Source organism: Anas platyrhynchos, chromosome 14 (genome assembly GCF_047663525.1).
Source record: "Anas platyrhynchos isolate ZD024472 breed Pekin duck chromosome 14, IASCAAS_PekinDuck_T2T, whole genome shotgun sequence".
NCBI classification, from domain to species: Eukaryota; Metazoa; Chordata; class Aves; order Anseriformes; family Anatidae; genus Anas; species Anas platyrhynchos.
In genome coordinates this window covers 19,701,609-19,728,715 of record NC_092600.1, presented here as the reverse complement: position 1 = coordinate 19,728,715, position 27,107 = coordinate 19,701,609, and the positions used below count along the sequence as shown (strand labels likewise).

Below are 27,107 nucleotides of genomic sequence, written 5' to 3'. Positions count from 1 at the left end.
CTTTGAAAAATTGTTCCATGTCAGTAAAAGCATATTGCACATTACCTGTACTGCTGTCCTGAGAGCCTTAAGAAAAAAAGACAAACCAACAGTACTGCCTTCAAAGAAACACATGACAGTGGTTGCAAATCAAAACTAAAGTTTCACATTTGCAGAAGTCTGTTTCTTGTAAATATCTACATTTCAGTTAAAGAGAGAAAAAAAAAAGCCTATACAATCTTTGAAGACGACATCTCTGGTCCCAGCTGAAAAGGAAACCTTTGGATATTTGACAATAGATGAGTCTCAATGTAAAGAAACAACATGTAATTTACCAGCTACATTTTCAAGAGAGTGACAAGATAGTATTAAAAAAAAAAAAAAAAAAAAAAAAAAAAAGCATTGTCTAGTACTGCAATTAAACTCTAATTTCATAGTAAAGTTAGCCAGTTCCCTATCTCAGTCCCCATTACCACCTGTTCCTCTGTCCTGAGCTTGAATAACTGCCACAAATCATTGGCCCAAAAGATGAAATAACTAAAGGCAATGAAGCTTCTTCCAATAGTTTTTCCAAGAGGATTTCATCAAGTAACATTAAATCCCTGATAAAGCTTGTAAACAATTTTACTAACAATCATCTCCAGTCTCAAAAAGCAGCAGCATGTTAAAGAGATTTTTTTATTTTTTTTAATAAAGGCATACAAAGCAGTGTTCTGTTCAGTAGAACGACATCTAGATTCCAAGAGAAATTTATGTCAAGAATTATTTGATAGTCTTCCAGCCTTTTTTTTTCTTTTTCTATAAAGCATGAACTCTCACTAGTTCACTCCTGAACTATCACTCCAGGTCAAAGAAAATGGAAAGCGACACATCAGTTTCTGCATTCAAATGCTTTGTTTGCATTCTGCAAACAAAGAGCATTCACATTTAAGTGATAACCATTTCAGTATACATTTAGTAGAAGCTTCCACTGTTCAAAAGAGATGTCCCTAGGAGAGGGAGAGAGAGAACACTCCATGTTTTCAACAACATTCTCTAAGTACACTGCTACTTAGCCAACAAACAATTCCAGCCTGAAATAACACTTCGACATGAGCTTTCATCCAACTCTGAGTCACTAAATCTGAGTCAACAGATTTCAGCCAACTCTGAGTCACTTATTGCTCTCCATAGGTATATTAAAGGAGGCTGTCGCAAGGTGGGGATTGGTCTATTCTCCTGTGTGCCTGGCGACAGGACGAGGGGGAACAGGCTAAAGTTGCACCAGGGGAGGTTTAGGTTGGATCTTAGGAAGAACTTCTTTACTGAAAGAGGTGTTAGACATTGGAATGGTCTGCCCAGGGAAGTGGTGGAGTCACCATCCCTGGAGGTCTTTAAAAGACATTTAGATATAGAGCTTAGTGATATGGTTTAGTGGAGGAGTTGTTAGTGTTAGGTCAGAGGTTGGACTAGGTGATCTTGGAGGTCTCTCCCAACCTAGACAACTCGGTGATTCTGTAAATGAAGCCTAGATGGTAGTAACATTCACGGGGTTTCTATTCACATCCCTTTCAAGGTGATTAAATGAGATATATTACTGCATTTCTGTTTCTTGCTCATTATGAGAGAAAGGTACAATCCTTGGCAGGTTCCAGTGATCAGTGGATCCACACTGATGTCCTGTGGATGAGCAAGTCATAAAGATTCTGTTCCTTCATTGTTCTCTTTCAGATAGGCATCATGGATCACACACAGTGTCTTTTCTTCAGCTTTTATTCATATCACGTTTTCCCCCCACCAATATAGAGAATCATAGAATATCCCGAGTTGGAAGGGACCCATAAGGATCATCAAGTCCAACTCCTGGCACCACACAGGTCTACCCAGAAGTTCAGACCATGTGACTAAGCGCACAGTCCAATCTCTTCTTAAATTCAGACAGGCTTGGTGCAGTGACTACATCCCTGTGGAGCCTGTTCCAATGCGCAACCACTCGCTCAGTGAAGGACCTCTTCCTGCTGTCCAGCCTAAACTTCCCCTGCCTCAGCTTAACAGCGTTCCCGCGGGTCCTATCACTGGTGATTACAGAGAATAGGTCACCTGCCTTTCCACTCCCCCTCAGGAGGAAGTTGTAGACTGTGATGAGGTCTCCCCTCAGCCTCCTCTTCCCTAGGCTGAACAGGCCCTATGACCTCAGCCACTCCTCATACGTCTTCCCCTCTAGGCCCTTCACCATCTTTGTCGCCCTCCTCTGCACACTCTCCAACAGTTCAATGTCCTTCTTGTACTGTGGTGCCCAGAACTGCACACAGTACTCGAGGTGAGGCCACACCAGCACAGAGCAGAGCAGGACAATCACCTCCCTCAACTGCCTAGCGATGCTGTTGCTTGATGCACCCCAGGATACGGTTGGCCTTCCTGGCTGCCAGGGCACACAGCTGGCTCATATTCAACTTGCTGTCAACCACAGCCCCCAGTTTCCTTTCTGCAGGGCTGCTCTCCAGCGTCTCGTCGCCCAGTCTGTACGTAAAGGCAGGGTTGCCCCATCCCAGGTGCAGGAACTGGCACTTGCTTTTGTTAAACTTCATGCAGTTGGTGATCACCCAGCTCTCCAATCTGTCCAGGTCTCTCTGCAAGGCCTTTCCTTGGACCCTCAGAGTCCACAACTCCTCCACGTTTGGTGTCATTGGTAAATTTGCTCAAAACACCTTCTAGTCCTACATCCAAATCATTTACATTGAAGAGGACTGGTCCTAAAATGGAGCCTTGAGGGACCCCACTAGTGACCATCCGCCAGCCAGATGTGGCCCCACTTACCGCAACCCTTTGAGCCCTGCCCATCAGCCAATTGCTCACCCATCATATGATGTTTTTGCTAAGTTTTATGCTGGACATTTTGTCCAGTAGGATCCTATGGGAAACCGTGTCAAAAGCCTTGTTGAAGTCCAAAAAGATCACATCATCTGGTTTCCCTTGGTCAACTAGATGGGTTTCCTTATTATAAAAGGAAATCAAATTTGTTAGGCAGCACCTACCCCTCGTGAACCCATGTTGGCTGGGACCAGTGACTGCAATGTCCCCCAGGTGCACCTCAATAACTTCAAGGATCATCTTCTCCATAATTTTACCAAGCACTTACATGAGACTGACAGGCCTGTAATTGCTAGGGTCTTCTTCCTTACCCTTCTTGAAAATAGGCACAACATTTGCCAGCTTCCAGTCTACTGGGACCTCTCCAGATTCCCAAGACCATTGATAAATAATTGAGAGAGGTCCTGTGATGACATCAGCCAGCTCTTTAAGCACCCTGGGATGGATCCCATCCGGACCCATGGACTTGTATGAATCGAGGTGGAGCAGCAAATCCTGCACACATTCAGGGTTGGTTGGGAGTTTGTCATTCCCACCATCATGGTCCTCCAGCTCAGATACTCATCCATCAAAACACCCAGCTGCATATGAGTGATAACCTGTAAAATAACCGCTACCACAAACCATGGAACTGCAGTGGCTGGGCTCTGTTCCTAAGGTCACCTGTATAGCAAGAGGCTTTTGGATGTGCAGAGTCTGAGCAGACAGCTGAAGGCTGGCCTGAAAAGCAGCGCAGGAGTGCAATGAGCTGTCAGCACTCCCAGCAAGCAGACCACTAGGCCTGTGCACCTGTAAGGAGTTACGGTAAGTAGAGCATAAATCTTACACTGGCAATTGGCAAGAGTAGCCGAATGCTGAGCTAAAGGTTAGTAACTAGGTTGCTGAAATAGAACCTGAGTATTGGCTTGATGGCTCAGATTTTCCATTCCTTCTTGTTGTTGATGTTGGATTGTTACTTGCTTCTTTATGTTATTGATTTCTTTGTCATTCTCAAAATATCTGAAACAAATTGGAAGTTAGATTTATTGACAAGGTAAGTTCACAGAGCTTGTCTATATCCCAAAGTTTTCACCGGTCAAGCAACATCAGCTTTTTGGCCACAGATATATACAATAAATGAACTGTGAACAGTTCACTTCCAATTATCCTGGTGGGATCTTCACATCCTAACAACATGTGTTGTGAATAATTTTTCATCCCAAGTATGTTCTACTGATGGATTGATTAGGGAAGATTACAGAATCTTGAAGTCCACAACCATCTTAACATAATTTATGTAGGTATTTGTGGAATATTAATGTGTGTAGCTAAGAGGAACAAGGGTAATTCCTGTAAGATACTAAGAAGAAACATTCACATTTTTGATAATCATTTGGATGATCAGTCACCGAAACCTCTTACCTTGCACTGAGAAATCAAGGAGTAATATTTCTCCATGAAAGTTTTGACTTCTGTCACTGAGTTGGTTGGCCAGCCGTCACAAAGGTCATTCTCACCAATGGACACATCGAGGTAGTAGCCAATGTAGTGCGGTGGTGTGGGTAGACAAAGATTCCAGCTGAAGTTTTCCAAAAGCAGCATTTCCATTCTAAGCAATTTTTTCTTACTCAATACCACGTTCACATTGCACATGTATGCTAGGTTATTTAAGTGCTCCAACTTTGGAACTTTATCTTCTTTTTCTTCAAATTTACCTATCAAAAGAGAGAGTTTTCAGAAAAGACTTACTGTTATGATTGAGTACTCAAAAGCCAAAGAGCACTCCCCCAGACAGAAAGTCTAACAGTAAAAGGTGCTTTAATAAATTTAAAAAATATATATTAAAAAAAGAGGGATAAAAAAAATTAAACATAAGTTTTTTAAAAGCAAGAGGGATAGATAAGTGAAGTGACATGAGTAGAAAAAGGTCAACAGTGGTCAATATCTTCCTATATCCTTTTTATTTATTTTTTTTTTGGCTTATATAGTGTTGATCCCAAAACCAAGATTAATTCATTAGGATGAATAGCAGAGCTGAAACAGCACAAGAAATTCATAAGACTCATAACTGTAGTGTTATGGATCTTAGTAAGTTTACAGAATTAGTTCTTAGAAAACAGGTACAGTTTTGAAACTGAGTAGCCCAAATTTATTTCCCATTAAAATGTTCATCTGCTTTTTGCTTATTAAAGATTACATGTTCCAACTATATGTAGTTTCTGTGAATGTCCACCGTAAGAGGGAAACTCTTTAAGAAGTAGAAAGCATTTTAGTGTGGAAATCTTTGAGACTTAAGTTGTAATCTTCTGATTCTCCTTATTCTTGATGAGTAAATTCATATTAATTCTTTCTGAGACGGCTGCTGTGTCATTTCCGGTCATTTGCAAAGGAGACATTTTTCCTGCTATAACATAAGCTCCTTTAACAACATCTCAGGTTGATTGTGAGATGGCCAGAAGCAAGCCATTAGATTGCCCTGCCTTTCCCTTACATTATCTCTAGAATAGAATTGACACTGCCCTGCCAAATGCCACGTTAGTGCACTAGAGTGGCGTGCAGCAACAGATTTGCAGAATTAGTAATTTGATGTTTCAGCCGGCTCACAACAGCAAGGCCACCCATTCCCAGCAAAGCAGAGATACTGCTTGGCTTCTCTCAGCCTCTACATAAATTGTAATCCACAGTAGGAGAAGCCGTTTCTGTCTTTTCACTTTAGGCACAAACAAGCTTATGGATCTCTACTTACCTGGAGAGAGAACCAGACTCTGCTATGCTACAAGAAATTATAAATTATGAAAATATGCCCGAAACAGAATGCAATGAGCAGCTTTCGATACTAAATTATAGAAGTACGTTAGTTTCTACCCTTGTTTCACAATGCTGTTAAAGAGGCCTTCATACCAAGGTAACCTGGGTGCCACATTCCCCTTATGCATTCCTCCATTAAAATTACTTGGGGGACAAGGGTGACATAAAAGTTACTGTCCCTTCTTCTCAAGCTGCCCACTGAATGCCATTTTAAAACTAAAACAAAAACACCAGTAATCTCAAATCCCAGTTACTTGCTTACAATAGCAATTCTGTCAAAGCATCTCTCCTCCTCAAGTCGCTTTTGAAGCCAGTTTTTTTTGACAATAACTGGAAGCGGTTTGCTGAAAGGCATTCTGTCAAGTACGAAGAAGACAGTGTGGGGAAAATAGAGCAAGGAAGATCTAATAGTGAGCAAAAAAAAGCTCCTTTGGGTATGAATACTGTCCTTTGGGTATGGAAGCTAAATGCACACACTACAAAAAGGAAGACATTAAAAACCCTCTGGCAACACCACCTTTGCCCTTGCTGCTTCAGAATTTCTCTTTGTTCCTTCTTGTCTTGGAGGGCCTCATTAGCTAGAGTCACTGAAAGGCTAAGAGAAGTACACTCTAACTAAGTGATTAACATAAATAATTCATATGGGATTAGCAGAGAACATATATTTTCAGAGTCAAGATAGCTGAACAAAGCTGCACCTTTTTCTAAATTGCATTTCCAGCCTATTGAGACCACAGCAGTCTCTAAAATGACTCAGTTTTTCACAAGCAGCTAAAGTATTGTCACTGTGTACAGAAAAACAGGATCTCACTCTATTTACCCTTCTTTAAAAATCTATTTATGTGTGTGTGTATCCATAGTAGATCTGATGCCCCTAGGATTGTACCTATCAGTAATAAAGCAAGGTGTTACTTTGCTGCAAACATAAGAAAGCACATCTTTTAAAATACTCACTGTTACCAAGCCAAAAATGACATATCTCCAGCCCTGCTTTGTTCAAAAACTAGCAAGAAGCAATTGTCACTTTCCAGTACCAATTAAGTAACACCCTTGCTGCAAAATCCAAACCCATTCTTTAAATAGCAATGCACCTAAATAAGTATTTTGGAGTTATTTCTCTTTGTTCCTGGAAGCATTCCACAAATGACTGTTGCTTCAGTGATCCTCCCATTGCCTATACAAGAGTCCTCTTTTACTAAGACAGATTAATTGATGAGATATTAGCATGACATATGGCTTCAGAATATTCTTGTCAAATCTAAAACCAATTAAAACCAGTATTGTACCAGAAAGTTACATTAAAAGATCTTGATATCCATTTAGGATAACAATTCTATCCAACAAAACGTCTCCAGTGTCTTAAAAGCCCTGACAATTTTCTGTACTATTAGCAGTTTAACTATTTTTTTCAACACTTAAAAATGTATTTCTATCTTTGAGCCTGCTCAGATATCATAGATATGGAATGCATTAAAAGTGTAATAGACTCCACCACAGAAGGCCTTAACAGTAACAATTAAATATAAAATTCATCCATTATATGGAATAAACAGTTCTTTCCTGTTCTATCAGTGGAAAAAAAAAAAAAAAAAAAAAAACACAACAAAAAAAAAAAACAACAAAACTTTAAAATTTAGAAGTATGTATACACACATTCGTGAATCCCTTTGGTAAACCTGAATTTAGAACTATTTAATAAAAATTAAAATTGAGAAGTTAACCCTGATACAGAAGTTTAAGGATCATGGTAGCAGAAGTAGGAGAAACTGCTTTATGCCGAGGAAACCAAGGATCTGTTATTCTGACTTCTGTAAGTTACAGTTCCTTCTTACTTCCCACTAAACCTTGGAAATTTCAAGATGTCAGACTAGTCTGGAGAACAGAGAGAGCTGACTATCAGCATAGTAGCATTGGAAAGCTACGATACTGACACAGGGGAAAGCTGTTTAAAAGCAAAATGAATTTGGTCAAGTCAAAGTTAAAATTAATGGACAACAGTAAATTTAGTGATTTAGATCTTTTTTTTTCCCCTCCTGCTTTTCAACACTAGTTCTTAGTTTTAATGTTAGATAACAGCAGCCACTGCAGCATCACTGCTGTCAAGCGTACCCTGAAGTATCAATTCATCCACTGTAGGAGGTAAAAGTCACTAGGTACCCCAGGGTCCTTGAGAAAGCCAAGCAACAAAAAAAGGACTGCCAATTTAAGGAGAAATTAAAATGCAAGTATTCTTTGTCCCATAAACAATTAAAATCGATCCCAAAAAAAGGATAGACAGGTCAAGCCCAACATAAAATCCAGACCTGTGGCTGACACAGTTTTTTATTGTTATTATTATTCCTATCTCGGTCCAGAAGTCACCACAACAAACTTCTGACGCTCTCTCCCATGCCACTCCTAGACAAATACAGTTTCTAATGGTCCTCTAAGCAAGAGAGGAAAGAGGCAGGCTGTTTAGAGATACCATGTTGAATTCCTTTTTCTGTAGTGTCCTGCAAAGCCAGCAGTCATCGATTATTCAATGGTCTGTACAATACCTAGCACACATGCAAACCACAGTGCTTACTGTACCTGAGTTTCTAATACCTTACTAGTAAAGTTTAATATATAAGAAAATATTCTGCCCATGTTATATCACCAGGTAAATGAAAGATGTATAACTTTATAAGCAAGTTTTATAAGCACAACTCCATATCCTGGACCGACACACACTATTGTCTTGCTCAGCTGCCTTTGTCAGAAGAGCTACCTGCTCATGAAAGCAGGACAGTAAATGAAGAATGGATCACAAAGCACAGGCCAATGGGAAAACTGACTGCTGATGGTTTTACACAGGCAACAGGGAATTAGGTAATAAACAATTATCCATGCCCTAAATTCAGCTCAGTTAGGACTAACATCTTTTCTTGCTCTAATTTCTTTATTGTACTAACTCAGCTATTAAGAATCCACTGGCATATTAAGGAATTGGGCAAAATAAAGACAACCACAAGAAAATTAACACAGTGCTCTGTAAAGCAATGCAGCACTGGATGTGTTAAAGTTTTGCTTACAACAATACTTAAATGTAAAAACTGTTAGTGTGTCTCTGTAGCAGCAGAACCCTCGAGCAAGAGGGGCCTGTAAGAAATAGAATTGCTGGAACATTCAATGCACTTGAATGGCTCAGAGAGAGCAAGCTGGTGCTTTTATCAGCTGCTGAAGCACCTGCTAATGAAGAGGGTTAGCTCATCAGGGAAGAAAGAAGCATCTTTAAGATGCAGCTATGATTTTACAGCAACAGGCAAAAGATGTACTGCTTGAACTATAGTTATACACCATAACATTGCAACAACAACCAACTCACAGGAGAAACAGTTGTGGTGGTTTAAAACATACTGCCCAGGTGCTTGCTGTCTCCCCAGAGTGTACTTCTCCTGCAGCTGGACCAGCTGAACAGTTTGTATCAGCACATCTCATCTACTTTGGGGCAGCTGGTTTGAACAGCTTTCAGCAGGCAATTTAAGGCAAGCAGCACTACAGCAGATGGGACATCCTTACACAATCTTTATCCAACAGAGCTAGAGCACCTTAAAAATATCACGCCCATTTTCTGTAATAAATTGCCTGATTAAGATGCAGTCTGTAGCATTACAACCTGCTGCTGCTCAGCAGTGCCCCTCTGCAAGGGACTGCCTTCCCCCATCTGCTGGGGACATGGGATAAGATATGAGTTCCTCAATTCTCTCCAGCCAAAATGTTACTTAACATTTACTTAAACATGTAACTTATTTAAAATCAATCCACTTACAGAAACTATTTAAATGCCAGCTGATTTTGTCTGGAGAAAACCAGAGATTACTCAAAACACTGGTGGGAGAGGTGGAGAGTACACTACAGGTAGGCAAGGAAAGTAATAACACTTTTCAGCCATCTTATCTGTTTCCGAATTGAGCATGTATCCATGGCTGAGTGCTGAGACAAGGATCCTGGCTTCTGTGCAGGTGTACTGGTTGGTAATCATCCTGCTCCAAAGCCAGCTGTCTTGCCAGAAGACCACCAGTCCTAGCTGCACAGCACTGCCACCTACCAAAAGCCACCACCTCCCTGGTTTACCAGCAAAGCAGTCAACCTGAGTAGTCACTAGTCTGCATCAAGCAGGGACACATGAAGTTTCTTGAGCAGTTTTAACTGCTGAATGTCATTGATGATCTTCTTGCAGCAGCAGGAACCTACAACCTTTTCCATTAGCCCACCTGGAACAGGACAGGAGGTCCTCTGCCTTCCAGCCACGTACCTAGTCAAAATGTCCATGTGGACTAGGTCTGACTACGTTACAAAAGCATGTTTAGCTTATGATTCTGGTTTGGAGCATAACATTTCCTTTAATGCAAGTGAAGGAAAAAAAACATCTATTTTAAACAATAAAGTACCCGTGACATCAGTTTTTCAGGTGATATTTCCTTCCCTCCCCCACTAGCTTTCAGTTCACCTCTAGATTTCGGTGAACAATTATCATTCTTTTTCAGAACTGATTCAGAGGAAATAACTGTTGATGACATTAGTAAACTTCAAAGCATTTATAGCTGTTCTGAGGGGCTAAACTATCTGGGAGGAATTTCCTTCTCCAATTATCACTCAGTGCATACATCGCAGAAGAAACATACATCTTCCAGCTAGAGAATGGCTGGGTGATTCAGGGAATGCACACCCACGTTCGTCTCAACTGCAGCAAGTCCAGGCTGAACATTATTTGGCTACCAGCACAATTTGTCTGCAACAGTGTTATCTTCCCACTCCCTCATCTCCTCTGCAGTTATTACTGTCAAGGGAAGCACTATCATCATCCAGTTTCCCTGTCTGGGGAAACTGATGAGCCAGTCAAAATGCTTATCTAGAACTCAGAGGGAGAAGATAACTCCAGCTCACTTACAGACAACCATGGAAATGCTGCAATCTCTGTCATAAGAGCACTGCTGTTGTTAGCTCAAAGATGTGTGACAGCAAAGTTTGTAGGTGGAGGGTAAAAAAAAAAAAAAAAAAAAAAAAAAAAAAGTTTTTGAGCTCTTTTAGATCTGAGATAGAAGCAAACTTCAAACTAAATAGAAGTTATCAACAATTTCTCTGAGCTTACCCAAACATACTCAACTAACATTTAGCTTAGAATTTTGTTGCTTCCACTTCAAAAGCTGTGTCCCCAAAAGCTTCCCTATTGACCCCTCCCAACCCTCTCAAAAAAACCATAAACCATCCCCCCACTTACTTGTAAGAATTCTTACCTCTAACCAGACCTCATCTTGCTTGTGGTCTGCACACTACCCTTAACCTCTTGCTTTTTTTCCTAAGGAAGTTTGTTTTTGACTCCTGATTGCTTTCTCAAAACATGTTTGTAATGCTTATTGAAAGATATTCTGTGTTAAACATTCATCTTGATGGAGTAAACAACAGCATTTTGAAAAATTGCTGACTGAAAACTTCATAAAGCTGAAGTTTTTGTTTCTCTAAAGTCATATACATATTTTTAATAAGTACAAAGTCTTGCTACACAGACAGAAAAGCACTTTCACTGCAATTCTTTGCTGAAAAATGATGCAATTCCTACAGTAATGTTTTGCAGGAAGTTCTAATTGCTGCATTTGCAGTAACTGGCAAGGAACCAGTTTTAGTCTTCTTCACTACAGCAAGACACTTCAGGTGACTTCTGGTCAATACTCCGAGTCTTTTAGTACAAAGCTAAAGCGAAAAATCATATTACAAGATTTCTTCCATTTCATATAATTTTGAAATTGACACCAAGTTAGGTGCGTGTGTCGATCTGCTCGAGGGTAGGAAAGCTCTGCAGGAGGATCTGGATAGGCTGCACCGATGGGCTGAGGTCAACTGCATGAAGTTCAACAAGGCCAAGTGCCGGGTCCTGCACCTGGGGTGCAATAACCCCAAGCAGAGCTACAGGCTGGGAGAGGAGTGGTTGGAGAGCTGCCAGGCAGAGAAGGACCTGGGAGTATTGGTTGATAGTTGGCTGAATATGAGCCAGCAGTGTGCTCAGGTGGCCAAGAAGGCCAACAGCATCCTGGCTTGTATCAGAAACAGTGTGGCCAGCAGGGCTAGGGAGGTGATCGTCCCCCTGTACTCGGCTCTGGTGAGGCCGCACCTCGAGTACTGTGTTCAGTTTTGGGCCCCTCGCTACAAGAAGGACATCGAGGTGCTTGAGCGGGTCCAGAGAAGGGCGACGAAGCTGGTGAGGGGCCTGGAGAACAAGTCCTACGAGGAGTGGCTGAGGGAGCTGGGCTTGTTCAGCCTGGAGAAGAGGAGGCTCAGGGGCGACCTTATTGCTCTCTACAGGTACTTTAAAGGAGGCTGTAGCGAGGTGGGGGTTGGCCTGTTCTCCCACGTGCCTGGTGACAGGATGAGGGGGAATGGGCTAAAATTGCGCCAGGGGAGTTTTAGGTTAGATGTTAGGAAGAACTTCTTTACCGAAAGGGTTGTTAGACACTGGAACAGGCTGCCCGTGGAGGTGGTGGAGTCACCATCCCTGGAGGTCTTTAAAAGATGTTTAGATGTAGAGCTTAGGGATATGGTTTAGTGGGGACTGTTAGGTCAGAGGTTGGACTCGATGATCTTGAGGTCTCTTCCAACCTAGAAATTCTGTGATTCTGTGAAAATAACAAGCTAAATCCAGGAACCCCCACTTAGTGTCAAATAACTTTTCCTGACTTGACTTGCATCAGATCAAGCTACACATACCAGAAAAGAAGGTCCTTACTACACATTAGGATGGCCCTAACTGTAAACAACAGCGTTTGCTATGCTCCCCAAAGTCTCCAGACTGAACACTAGCATATAAAACCTTATCTATAGAAATTATTTAGGCATTCGTTTTGTGCAAAGCTGTTTTGGTTCAACTTTCAGTATTGTGCTTCTACATATTGGTAGGAAAGCTACCTTTACAATAATAGATCTTTTCCTATAAGGCATGATTTTATTCCAGATCCAGATGTATGAATGCTGCTGCATACACTAGTGTCAACTGTAGAAAGATTCTCATATTCATTAGCACACTAGACCCAGACCTGCTCTTTTAATCAAATTGCCTTAAAAAAAATAATAAAGCAGAATTTGCAAAACATTTCCCTCTAGTGCTATCGCAGGGCAGTTTGCAAGCTTTCCTTTTTTTCACAGTTGCTTAGAAGTGATATAGAGTTGCATTTGACTTTATTCATTTACATAAGAACAGCCTCAAAAGCTTTTTTTCTTATTATTATTATTTTTTTTAAAATCCTGGAAACTATAGGAGTCCAGCCCTCCCAATCTCATAAAGGAAACTTCTGCCCAAGATCCTACCATTATACCAATTCTGACAACTCATACAAAGTTTGAAGGTATCACTTCTATCCTGTCTGCATAGCACTGCAAATGTAAGTTATAGCTATAAATTCTTCCTCTAAATCAAATGAGGAAAAAATAAATTAATTAATAAGAACCATTGAAGCATCAATTTTATGCTGGGAAAAAATGGAAGAGGAGTATACTTGAAATTGTCAGATTTAAAGAAAATCTTATTCTCTATTCCTGAAGGTCACTTTCACCCCTTGGGGGGGGAAGCAGTAATGCTATGAGGCTTCTTGCAGTTATGATGTTACACAAACACCCCCACACACACAAAAAAAAAAAAATCTATCAGAAAGCCCAAAAGCTAAGGAGTGCATTTCTGAACAGACTTCAGTCTTCAGGCTACCTGAACCTGGTATTTCATTCTGCTGCATTTGAAATAAAGGGTGCAGTTTCCTAACAATTTTAAGGTCAGCCTTAGTCCCTCTCCCCTCCTTTGCAAGGGCATGAAGCTTGTCTGACCCCTCAGGAGAGTGAAGAAAAATCTTTGGTAAACAGAAAGAAAACACTTCCTCAGCTGGGATAGTTTTCTGCCAATTTACTTTTCCAAAGGAGCTCATAAAATGTTCAGATCAGCAGAACTGCAACAGCTCTACCCAGGGCTCATGTAGGCTGAAGCAAAACTATACCTACAGAAACCATTTCTATTCTTAGTTCTGATTTTAATATTGGCCTTTTCTGTAATATGAACCAGGAACTGCTCCATATAATTCACCACCTTTTTCTCGTGAGTGAACAATGCTTAAATATACCATATGTATGGTTTGTTAGTCTTTTACCATTATCTCTGCAGATTAAGCTCTTCAGAGCACTCCCGTCAGGGAAAAGCAGTAGCAAACCTGCATCCTGAGGAATAAGCACATAACATCGCCTTATTTCCTTGAGAAATGGTTTCTGGCTCTTCATAGCATTTTTTACCTTAATCAATATGACTACTCACACCTTCTAGGCTCTACTGCTACAGTTTGCATAACTTTTGTTGTCCACAACAATAGCGTGGTGCTCTGCCTGGCTCCTATATGGCAGAATGATTTCCCTGTAACCTAGAAACAGAGCTTATAAGTCTGCAAGGGTAGTCCTTGAGGCAATTCCTTGAGGCACCAGCCCCACTGCCTTCCACTTGCACAGCACTAGCTGCAGAGACTTCAAGAAAATACTAATGACAAATATTCAAGATCATTTTTCAAGTGGATGCCAACACCAGATCTTCAGTGTTACATAGCAATGACCAGCTATTTGATAGGAGCCCAGAACAAGCAATAGACATTCCAGCATCATCAACATATCCTCACGAAACAATTTTCCTTTCACCCCTGTGCAAGAAAACTCTGATTTACAAGGAACTGATTATGACCAGTGATAACAGAGGCACAGAGACAAGGACAGATCTCCAGGAGAGACTGCGTTACACATGCTATTCTCTACTACTGATTTTTCCTTAGAACCAAACTCTCCCAGTCTTGCCACCTCCTTTCCATCACTCCCTGATCTTCATCATCCCTTTCCACTGATCCAACACTTCAGTTACCCAAAACTCCTCTGCACATTAACACCAGCATGCAGATGTGCAACACGATTTGGGCAGAATTTAAGACTACTTTATGCCTTTCTGTGGACTTCATTAGGCACTTACCCTAAGTAGATAGAAGCTGTAGTCTTAACAGAGAAAACAGCACATGACGTGTAAGGAGAACAACCATCTGCTCAGAGAAAGTTTAAAAAAAGGTCTTAGTAGACAGCAGCCAACTTGCTTGCTAGGAGAAGACAGGCAAATGCAGAGATGTACAGTTACTTGACACTGATACTGTAGTGATCCATGAAGAGGTCCAGTAAGTAGGCAGCGGGGTGCCGGGCTGTAGGGCAAAGGCTGCAACAGTTGCTGAGGATGGTCAAGAGATCAATGAAGTACCGGCACATCCCAATCTGTGGTGAATGGGCCTTATACAAAGGTAGGTTAAGCTCCTACAGGGGGTAACAGGGAAGGAGAAAAAAAAAAAAAAAAGTAAGAAAGAGATACTGAAATATACCATTTATTTATCATTTTGCTGTCCGGAATCCCAACCTCCACCTGCTGCAGCAGCCACTTAGCAAATACAGCACTGATTGACACAGAAATCAGGGCATGTTTTGACAGTCAATTAACTTTAAGTCTTGGGTCATCCATGCACTTCCCTTACAAACATTAAACACGTGCTTAAATACTTTAAATTAGTTTAACCCAGGAGATTGCAATTCCCAGGAACACGAAACTCCTTTGCCATGAATGCTGTCCCTTAAGGACTGCTTTTTATTTCGTTCAACCAAACTGGACTGTTAAATACTGTTTCATAGGCTATCACTGCAATATATGCTTCTCCTATACTGTCCCTTCCTCCATTGCCCAACTTACTACATCCTGTACCAAAAAAAAAGAAGTCTCTAGCATAAAAAACTTCTATCTAATGTTAAAACACATGCACAGTGCATAGCTGCAGTAAGAATGGACATTAACAAGAAAAAAATCATGGGAGAATGAATGATTAGACTTCTAATTACAGCAAAGTCAAGCACTTTCTGTACTAACCTATTTCAGCATTATAAAAGCTAACAAGCTGATAGATTATTTCATATGGTATACAAATTTTCATTTTAAAGGTAGAATTTTTGAAGTTTTTGGTCTACCTATGCTAGATCTTCACCTGCAAGTGGCTACAAACCCGTGTGAAAACACTATGCAAAGAGTAGGTTAAGGGAAGGAGTGAAGATCCTTGGGAACACCCCAAAAAATCTAATGCCTACATTTAATACTTTCTTAGTTTAGAAATAATCATTTACTAATGCATTACCATGACCAGACTTTAGTAAAAATAGGCTGAATACATGTTGATAGGCATAGATAAGGAAAAAAAAAACAGCAAGGTAATTCAGATTTCACTTACATGTAATATAAAAATGACGTATATTTGAAAAAGAGTTAGAAGTAGCATAGTGCTGCAAGATAAAGTATTATATTGGAATACAGAGTGGTACATAGAGCAGTTAATCCTACTAAACAAATCAAGATGAAGAGATCAGAGCTCTGAAGTATCTGCACTGGCTACACCATTTACAGAGGAGACACCACTGTGCAGAGCTGGTGAGGTGGCTGCCCCCACTCTCCCATCTCCCTGGAAGGAAGCACTCGATGAGCACATTCAGCTTATCAGGAGAAAAGGGCGACACAATCAGGCTTAGAGGGACATGCATAACTGGAAACCAGTGTGAGAGGCATTCTGATTTTGTGCACCAAAATAAAACCACGTGGGCTTCCATATAACCAGACTTAAGAAACCAGACAAGATTCAATTACAGGGTTAAATTAGGAGATGCTATAGGCTGTGGTTCCTTACATGATCCCAGGTATTAATTGATCCAGGGTTATAATCTGTGCAAAGGCAAGAGCCTTGCCCTGCAGCACACAGCACAAAGCAGCTCAGTACTTCAGTAGGACTGCTTAGGACTGCTTTTAGGATCAGTCTGAAATGCTGAGATGGTTTCCTATGAGAGAGAGGCAGACGGTGTAACGATGCAAGAGCAGGATAAGCAGGCTCACAGTTATGTTTGGCAACCACCGACGACCTACACAAAGTGAGAAGCCCTACAAACAAAGCCATGGATGTGCATCCTCTTCTATCAACTCCTCATAAGGTTCTTCTGCATAAGTTCATCAAGGGAAAAAAAAAAAAAAAGTTACTTCTTTGAATGCAAAAAATGCCTAGATACTTGGAGATACTGTTGAGGACTAGCAACTACAGCTCTGGAAAAAAAATATAGTGTAAAAAGAATAAAATCATTTCCAATACTTAAACTTTTCATCTATTTCCAGAAAAGCAGTAGAGAAGAAACTGTTAGTCCTGCCACCTGCTAGAATTGCCCTTTCATATACTGCTTCTGCTTATCTCTGACCTGTTCGCTCCTCTCCACTCCAACTACCCCGCTGTAGGCTGCTGCACCATCATCACATCAAAATGCTATAAAAGCAGCAGCATCATAAGAGGCTCACGGGTGTCTTGGAACTACTCAACAAACTTTGCTCAACATATTGATCAGCATCTCTCAGCAAAAAGCCTCCAGAAAGACAGGGCACAGCATTTAAAGTGATCACCACAATGTCCAAACATGAAAAGTTTTGTAAAAAACTTTTTTAAAAATTCTTTATTAATATCAACCATCTTCTTGACACGAATTATTGCTCCATATATTATATTACTCCACATGGGCAAACTCAACCTCAAAGAAAAAGGCAAAGATAAGTGACAGGGCAGTGCTCTTTGGATATGGGCAGCAGGATGCATTTCCTCTCAGAGCTAAAACACGTGATAAAAGTCTTCAAGCATCCAGACTTGATTCCTCTGTGCAAGCACAAACCATGCTGTCCGGTAACACACAGAAAGCAATCACAAATGTTAGATGTTAAAATGATAAGGGACAGCATAGGATTCAATGTGTGATCTGTTACTCTTATTCTCAGCCCCTTCTGTGACCTCCTCTCAGCCAAGCCTGGAAGCAACTGAGCTACTGTTTCCCTTTATTTAAGGGCTCTTCACTTCTTTCAGACAAATCTTAATCAGACCGTCACAGAAGTGCCAGTCTTGCACATCATCTGGATTCACAATGGAGGAAGTAAGAGACCAACCTGGCAGAGCCACATTAAAAACAAAAAGTCAGACAATTCCTCTTACTATTTCCAGTGAAAATGTAAAACCCAGACATTTTCTAATAAGGGCACATAAACAATATGTGATATATGGAGTAATAATTCCTGTCAAGAAGATGGATGATAAACTGTTAAAATTTGTTGTTTAATGTTATATGATAATCATATCATTAGTGTAGTTTCAATAGTTAACAAAATGCCAGAAAAGATGGTGTCACTGTTAGTGTCAATTACATTTTGTTACATTTGCGAACCTTGTGTACTAGTGGCAATGAAGAACCCTGAGCCTTCATCCCCACGACCCCCAACAAAATGAAGGGGGAGATGTGGGAGTGTGGCCATGGGGGTTGACAAGCCCCATGGTTGGTGATAACATCAGACTCTTAACGATGAGGCCGTCGGGAATGTAGAATTTAGAGGGAGCAAAGAAGGGTGATTCAGGAGACGCCTTGCCATCTGGGGTTGCTTGTTCTCAGGCCGTTGGGGCATGGGGGTTGCTGGGTGTTTGCCACCACCAAGAAACACTGCACAGATGCCAAAAGGAGGTGTTTGAGAAAATACTAATTATGATACGAAGCAGAGATAGGTCGTACATATGTATAGGTGTACTCGGGTTTCTTATGAATATGTAAAAGCAATGTTCTGCATATTTAGAAAGTTCGATGGTTGTGTGCGTGTATTTGGTAGAGCGTAGGCTCCCCGCACACCCAGCGCTGTTTACTTGCCTTTTATAAATATTACTAAATTCAGATTGAGTTGTACCTTCATTTATAACACAACATATCCTTTATTTTTCTCATGTTCAGCAGTGATCAGTCAGGTGGATGGAGCAACACCTTAAACACACACTTATACCATATAGACCAGTGCTGCCAGCTGCTACCCTTACTGATTTATGATAATTGGTAAAAATCTTCATTGGTATACCATCGATGCACAAATGAAAAACACCATAAGTTAAGATTTTCTTCTGTTACCATTGTTCCTGTACACTCAAAAGGAGCATGAAACTCACTTGAACCTCCTACCAGAACTCCAGCCATGTAAAGGAACCACAGTTCTCAACCTACTTAATGGCTTTGGCTTACTCTGGGCTATTTCACTTGCATTAAAAAAAAAAAAAAAAAAAAGTTTTTCAGAATATCCACAGATAAAAGCAGGCTCCATTCCTTAAGATCTGAGCTTTGTTTAAACTCAGAAATTAAGCTTCAGTCATACTACCAAGATGTCATACAGAAAAACCCTCCAAACACATGGCAGACCAGGCCAGTACTTCAACTGCACTTACAAATTTTTTGAGCTTAAACATACTGCCATTCATCCTCCCAACAGTCCCAAACATTTGAAATCTAAGAGAAAGTTGAAATACTATGGTGCTTGAAAATCCACTACTTCATGTGTTTCACTGTGGTATTTTATCAGACATTTCATTAAGTCTTTCTTACACAGTTCAAAGCAGTCAGAAGTTCAGCAGCTAATCTGAGAAGGATCAGAGAAAGGAGTGTGAAAATTGAAATTCCAACTTTAAGGAGAAAAAAAAAAGAAATCATGAATAACCATGTACTTTACTAGGACACTCGTTTCTTTCAGCTTCATGCATATGCTGCTGTCTATGAAGTAACCAAATTACAGCTAGCAGCCAGCAATGCTATTGTTACTGTTTTTCAAAAGCTAGATTCCCTCCCAAGTGAACAGATTATGCTGTTGCTTTCCACTTTTGGAAAAAGCCTAATATTAATAAACCTCAATGCCTGTAACACCTACTCTCTTCTTACCACTCATTCAAACTGGAGAATCTCGTCAGAATGAAAGTTTAATGTTTTATCTTTTTGATGAATTGTGATGGCAAGGAGTCCAAACACTTTTGCATGTCTACAGGTATCTGGGACCCCTGAAGTTCTCATCTACAATTCATTTTAAAAACAAAAACAGAAGCATCACCTACACAATGCCGTAGTGCCTTCCCTCTTCATAAACTGCATGTGCAGTTGTCTGGTCTGGAAATTTCAGACTGTGCCAGGCAGATTTGAATGTATCAAACTTACCATCAGTACTAGGTAAATGTTGAAAGGATGACAAGTTTTTAAAATAACAAGGACAAAAGTGGACTTACTGGCTTAAGATAGTACCTGTTACATTAAAATCTTCATGCTATCAACAGGTCAAGTAAACCATGTGCTTCAGCAGAACTATAGAAAACACAAGGACCTAATCTACTATAGAAATACAGGCACATACACTTGATGCAGGGAGAAGAAGAAAAGATTGTATTTTTACAGAATAAACTTAATAACAGGATACTGCACTACTTCTAACAGGAAGAACTGCAAGAAATGTGCTTATGGCCAGTGAAGATAAGGGCCCCTCACAACAAGTTCTGTGTGTCTTGCAGTCCTGCTTCAGGGACTGCAGTCCAAACTGAAACTATGGACTCAAGTTGAGGGAAAAGTTGCACATCAAAACAGAACGAAACATGTTGCAGTGGTAAAGAGCATTCCTCATGAGATCTTTAAGCCCCAAGAGGAGGTGGGAGACAGGAGCTTTCTCCTAGAGGAACTCACTCAGACATTCCTACCAGTTAGAGGCACATTTTACAACTTAAAGGACTGTTTGGTTTCAGCAGAAAGATCAGCTCTCCTGACCTGGCTGAAAGTAACTGCAGACTGCAGTTTGGACTCCCATAAAAAAAGATCAAGTTACAATATTAGCCTTTTAAATTCACAAACAACAAGTCCTGTAAAATTTGGCCCTCCTCTGAGATGAATAAAAAGGGAAATGCAGACAGATCTAGTAATTCTCATTAATTGCAGGAAATGAACTTATCCCGAAAGGAAACAACCCAGCATAAGCACTGAAACAGAAGAGAAATAGCCACCAGACATCATTCAGTTTACTGGGACACTCAGACTGCCTTCTAAAGTAAAGAATTTCTTCAAACAAGACAGAAACCAAACAAACAAACAAAAACAAACAACCACACATTGACTTGCTACTTAGCTTTCCACATTTCCGTTGTATTCAGAGCTACTCAAGAGGGGAGAGTTTTGTAGAGATGTCACAGCAGTTCGACTTCCATTTAGAAAGCTCTCTGATTTTTGATGGAGAAGTCAGCTGCCTGGAACAACCTGTACCTTTCCATTATTTCCTATTTCTACAATGGCCCTACGTTACTGAAGAACCAGAAAACATCAATGCACTCAGCACCTTTTATGGCTTAGCGTAAATCAAAATTCCTGATACAAACGTACACAGTATGCTCTGTTTTTTATTTTTGTTCCTGGCTCAGGTTTGCAACAGGTTTAATGTTCTGGTCTAAGAACAAACCAACTGGATTGTAAGAGACCTGGTAGCAATTGCATCACCTGGCACAAGTTATTGCTAAACAACTGTAAAGAAAAAGAGTGCAGAACGTCCAAAGTGTTAACTTTGTTAGCATAACTTTATGAGCTTAAAGCTGTGTCAACTACAGGTAGGCAATGTTTGCTGTGGGCTCGCTCCCACGTTCCCCATGTTAACAAGCTGCATTTAGAGCTTCTTCAGAGCCAGGGATCTACCAAAGGAAACAAAGAGCAAACGAGCAGCTTTAGTTTTACCTGCCTGCAGTGCAAGTACAACTGACCGTGCTGCACTATTTTGTGTATTGCAAGCCGTTTTGTTGGCTTTCTAATCTGCCTGTAACGACATCCTAACTTCTAGAAAAGTCATTACAAGCCCTGTTGGTGCTTCTTTCAGCTCCTTTACAGCTTGCCAGGGAACAAGGTCCCATATTTTACTCGAATCTTAGCATTTATCTTGGTGAAAAGAAGCAAAACCATTTCTCGGCTTCCCGTGATGCGCTGATTTTTCTTCATCTCCGTGCTCTCTTGGCATCTAACCCAAGGAGTGACCAGCAGGCCAGCTAAGTTAAAGCTGCCGACCAGCTCGTGCGGCTTCGGCCTGGAGCAGGTCCCAGTCAGGAGCACACCGCAGGGGAGAGGTGAGGGAGGAGGAGGAGGGAAAGGAACAAAGCGGGGCGAAACCTTCGTCCTCAGGGTCTGATGGATGTCTGCCGCCAGCTCTCCTTTCCACCAACGCTCCTCAATCCTCCTTCTTCCCACCCAGCCAAAGGTCCGGAGGAGGCTCGGGGGCGCTCTGCCGGCAGGGGGAACAAACCGACCGAGGCTCTTTCCCCGGCTCTTTGCCCTCCCTGGGGCCCCGAGTCCCCTCTCGGTGCCGCTGCGGCTCCCCCAGGCTCCCCGCGGGCCGGGAGCAGCCGCTGCCAGGGGGGCGGAAACCCCGCTGCTGGGGGGGAGGAGGAGGAGGAGGAGGAGGAAGAAGAAGGAAAGGCGGTGGGGGTGCAGCTGCTCCCCCGCGACGGTGCGGCGCTGGGGTTAATTGGTTGCAATTAAGAGGCGAGCCCCTGGGAGCCGTGGGGCTGGGCAAGGAGGGCTGCTGGGAAGCGGGACACCAAGCTTCTCCCGGCTTCAAGCCTGTGAATGCTCAATAATACTCTCGGTGTTACCGTAAAAACAATAAATGCCCTCAGTATTAACGTAAGAAATGGGTTTTGTTCTAGTTTTATGATTCCATCTTCAGCTGCCAGAAACTTGTAGACCGCACGTTTGCTTGGGGCTGAAAGTGAGCTCTTCAGACCGTGTCTGACAGGAGCACAGCTCCCTGTCGGGCCACACAGCAAGGTTTGCCTCTCCCAGTGACTAGCAAGCAACTCCAACCTGTTCTGGGACCTGCCAAGCGATGCACTTCCCTCCTGTCACCGTACTTAAGCCATATCTCGCATCTCTTCTTTGTGACAGGTCCCATCCTTGTCACACAGACAGAAGGATCCTGACAGTAGCTGCAGATCTGTCGTTTGCCTTCAGCTCAGCCTGGCAAATTTTCAGACTGATAACCACTGCTTTGCGCTGGGGGCTCATGGCCCACCATCCCTCCCATTTTTATCCTATGCCAAAGTCTCACTGTTGATCTGTTTAGGACAAAGAATTTCCTGAGAAATTTCACCAGGCCTAGTAGCAGCTTTCACATTTAAGTAAATGAACTCCAGTTTCAGAATTATTATTATTTAAAATAAAATATGCAAATTGCCTGTCATTCTACACAGGATTTTTCAAAAAGAACCCCACAAAATATTTTCTTTATTGCTTTGCAAAAGGGAAGAAACAAAAAAACCTGCATGCTTCATTCAAAGTAAATATTTGTGTTGATTTTAATGTTCCTGGGAAAGTATTTTTGTGATCAACAAATTTGTTGACCAATTCTTCTGGTGAAAACATACCATCGTTGTTTATGGTCTATTTTCTGGCTTGTCCCCTGTTGTAAAAGAGAAGCAATGAAATTAATTGGCAACAGCTATTAAACCTACAGATAAAAGCTGCCACCAAGTGTCCATCAGAAATAATTTTCCCCTATTTTCTTTCTAGTACATCTAATTATCTTGGTATCCCTTAAACAAAGTACTTGAGTCCCTTAATTTAAGCAAGGACACTATTTTTTTTCTCTTTTTACTTGAAACTGAACACATGCTTAAGAAATGTTTTGTATAACGCTGAGCATTTCCTTACAAGTAATCCATTCATAATCCATACAATGATGTATTCGTTTTGTATAACTTTTTCACATCTGTATTATCTCAACATAATTCTCAAGTTTATTTGTGTTAAATAATTATTAATTGATATAAATTCTTCAAAATAAAGTTTCAATAATATGAACTTAGTATAGATTTTCAAATATTCTTTACGTCCCTTTCATCTATTGCTTCAAAACATTTTAAATCTATATTATTTAAGAAAATCTTGAGAGATTCCGTTTAAAAAAGAAAACTGATCCCTATAATGCTGGTTTTAATTTTCCAGTCAAAAGATTTTATTTTTCAAGATTATGGCCCATGTACTTCACCTTTTCCATTTGAAAATTAATTATCATGCATCAAAAGTGTCCTGCATTGATAATAAAAATTGAAAAAAATAATGAATCGAGTTGGTTCTCCTTTCTGTAGCATAGCCATGTTAGTGCTCAAAGACTGCCTTGCTGATAAAAAAAAAAAAAAAAAAAAAAAAAAGTTTATTTGGTATCATAAACTATGCACAGTAACAAACTCAACAGATCAGTAGTTCTAGGAGTGATAAGAGCTCAGGAATAGCCTTGAACCTTGGAATTGCTTTATTTTGAAGGAGGGAGTGCCAGCAAGGCCACGTACATAAAACAAGGACTCCAGTACTATTCCATTTGATAGTCAAACAATCTGCAGACATTATACCATAACTTGACTTACTGATATTCTAAAAATTGGCTGCAGTTACAGTATATCGTTTCAACCCAAGAAGGATCATTCAAGTCATCAAAAAGTTCTGATATAATGGTACAGTTTGGGTAAAAATACAGTGTATAGTCACATCAGAACTGTGTTTATTAAACTTTCAAGTGTTTTAAAAGACAGACTGAGGCAGATCAAAGCAAAATCCCAGAGGACTCCTAAAGTAAATAGGCTTACATAGAATTTATATTAATTTAGAGAAAGTTTATGTTAATTCACCATCATTAATAAGTCATGGCTAAGTAAAGCACAGGTACAAAGACCGTAAGGTTTCACTGATATAAGCCTAGTTTCAAATCAATGACATTGAGGATTGAAGACTTTTTTCTCTAGAAAAATAAACAGTTTAATTCGAACAGGTCAGTATCTTCACCACTCTTCCATTGTTCTGAATGCTAAGACAATGAAATTTGTATAAAGCTGAACAAAGCTATCTGAAAATAGTTAAGGACACAACTTTAAGTTGTGTCTCTTAAGTTGTGGCCAGAGAATGTCTCAGGCCACCTGCATTTTACCTGCCAGCACAATAAGCTCAGAAGAACCAGAGACTCAGTTAGGGAAACAACACCGTGGAAATGCTGCTGCATTGCAGAGAAAGTGCTGAGAGAGCTCAGTATCAGTAACGAGCTGAGGTGCTCTTAGTTGAGTCTATGTAGAAAAAAGGTGCTTCTTAGTCATCTTACGTGGAACACAAACAGCACCAACTCACGACTGTACCCCTATCAGGGAGGCTACAGGGTTATAATAGGATGGGGCAAGAGAACCATTATAATTTCCCCACAGTAAAATCCGTGGTGCCACATCTGGGGGCCAGGCCAGGGCCTGGGGGCAGCTGAGGCGGGAGTGCTGGGGGCTCGGGGCCCTGCAGGCACAGGCCTGTGATGTCCAGATGTAATTTGGCAGCTTCTACTGTGGAACCTGGGTCACTTCAAGTGCAGAAGTACAGCCTCTGGGAGACCGAGTTAAGGAATCAGAAGCAGCATCAGACAGTGGTGTTTATCCTGGGACTTGGGATCACCCAGTACTGAGTGCTTCCCAATTTGCCGATATTTGTGCAGAGTCTGAAAGCAAGCCTGACACTGCAAGGTACACCACTGCATGGTGTTGGGATGGACATGGGAAGGGGAAAGCCCTGTGGTAGCAGACATGAGCTCCTTTGGCAGAAAACCCTTTGCCACCATGGAGGGGACCTGGGCAGGTGTGTCACAGCCATGTCTGTGCTTGTCTCTAATGAGCCACAAGATGAACCTGCTGAGCCTTTATTGCTGAATGAACACAAAAGGTAGATGCTGCTGCTACCTTTCCCCACCTCCTCCTGGCATGCTGAATGCCCAGAGGGATTCACCTGTGACAAAACTTGGAGTACAAGGCACTGCACTGGCAGTGCTGGCACTCCCAGTGCAGAAGGCTATTGCAGCGTAAGAGGTCTCGCATGAGGGCAGTAGATGCAGATGGCATCCTGCCTTGGTCAGTGTGTTCTTCCCTACCTCCCTCCCTCCTGATGGTATCTGCCCATGTGTTTGCTTGGCCAGGACATTCCCAGCTCTGCTCTCCCTGTGATGGAGGTGCTGGGAACTGCCTGGGCTGGAGCAAGCAGCCTGTGTGGGAGTGGTTCTCTCTTGCAAGAGCTTGCCTGTGAAAGCCAGAGCTCTTTATGTGGTGTTTTTTTCCAGAAACTCCTGGAATATTTTATTTCTGGAATAAAATTTTGTTAATTCTGGTATTAAAAATAAATAAATAAAGCTGCTTGGCTGGAGAAAAACGGAAGCACAAACCAAAATGCAGCCTGAAGATGCAGAAGCAAGCCAGAATGTGTTATTTTTGAAAATCTCTGAAGCCTGAGCCAGGCACTTTAGGGGGGGGGGGGAAGCACCCCAAATTCAGTGTTCCAGTGGTCAGCCTTGTGATGACCCAGTCACTTGCTGTTTCGCCAGCTGCTCTTCCCTCCCTCTTCTCCTGGCGAAGCAGGAGGAAGGAAACCTGCAGCTGCTTGGAATGATCCTTGTGCAGGATTGGGCTGAATAGAGACATTTTGTTCACCACGAAAGTTGCTTTGTTTGTTTTTAAGGCATGCTAAGAGGAAATTAATCTCTTTCACAGGAACCTGTGCAAGAGTGTATCCCTTCAAACACTCATACTTCTTTCACAGAAATAATTGATGCTTGGCATCTTTAACTGACTGCAGCCCAATGGGAGGTTAAATAATCAGAGAAAAATTAATACAGGGGAAGCTGTACCTCTCCATTTTGCCTGCAGTATCTGAAAGGTCTGAATCGTCCCTCGTGAGTCCTTGATGGCAGCAGATCTGCAAGGGCTGGGGCTAAGCCCTGCAGCACAGAAGCCACACTGTGACCTGGTGTAGTGGCAGGGGCAGTTCCCAAGGGTGGATGTGAGCATGGTGGAGCCAGTGTTCCTGGTCGGCAGGGAGGACCTCAGCCCCAGACTGAAAGCAAGCTGTATTTTACTGAGCACTTAGCAGGGGCCAGGGGGTTTCTCTGACATTTGCATTTTAATCTTCCAGACATAGAGACTCATTTGCAAATTTTCTTTTTCACTAGACAAAAAAGATGCTTTGCCAGAGCTAATAACTCCCATTGCTTCTCATCAAGGGAAGCCAGCTAGGGGAAGTCCTCAGAGGACTGACAAGGGGAAATGCTCCCTGCAGGGGCCTTCTGAGTTAACAGGGGACAACTGGGAGTTTAGTTGTATAGGATGGTTGATGGTTCAGCTGAGCTAGCTCCTGACTGCTGCTTTCCTTCCATGTTCCTCTTCTCAGTCTAGTTCCCCACAACGCTCTCCCATCCCCTCCCAGCTCTGGCACCTGCATTGCACCAAGTGGAGTCACCTCAAAGCTGGTGAAAAACTAATCTGCCTATACATCAGGAAAAAAATAAATCCTTTTGGGAATGGGTGATATATTGAATTGAGGGGAGGGAAGGACTGCAGAAGGGAGCACTCTCTTGGCAGCAGTCCTGCCACGTCCCTCAGGCTGCCTCTAACATGGTGCTGGGGAGCTGTGTCAGGGCAGATACCTGCAGGCACATTGGCTCTGCCCAAAAGCTGTCCTGGCCCCAGCTGTGCTCCCAGGCTGTGAAGGTGGGAGTGCAGGGATGGGTGCTGGGAGAGAAAGGCAGT

General features: G+C 41.7%; 1 protein-coding gene across 1 annotated transcript; it reads right to left on the bottom strand.

The window, feature by feature from the left end:
- Positions 1-3,604: 3,604 nt before the first annotated feature.
- On the bottom strand, positions 3,605-22,572 carry CCNJL (cyclin J like). The gene is given in 6 exon segments (XM_072023459.1): positions 3,605-3,618; positions 4,231-4,254; positions 4,257-4,523; positions 14,736-14,946; positions 21,679-22,023; positions 22,489-22,572. Coding segments are annotated over 6 exon segments (945 nt in total).
- Between the last annotated feature and the right edge of the window lie 4,535 nt (positions 22,573-27,107).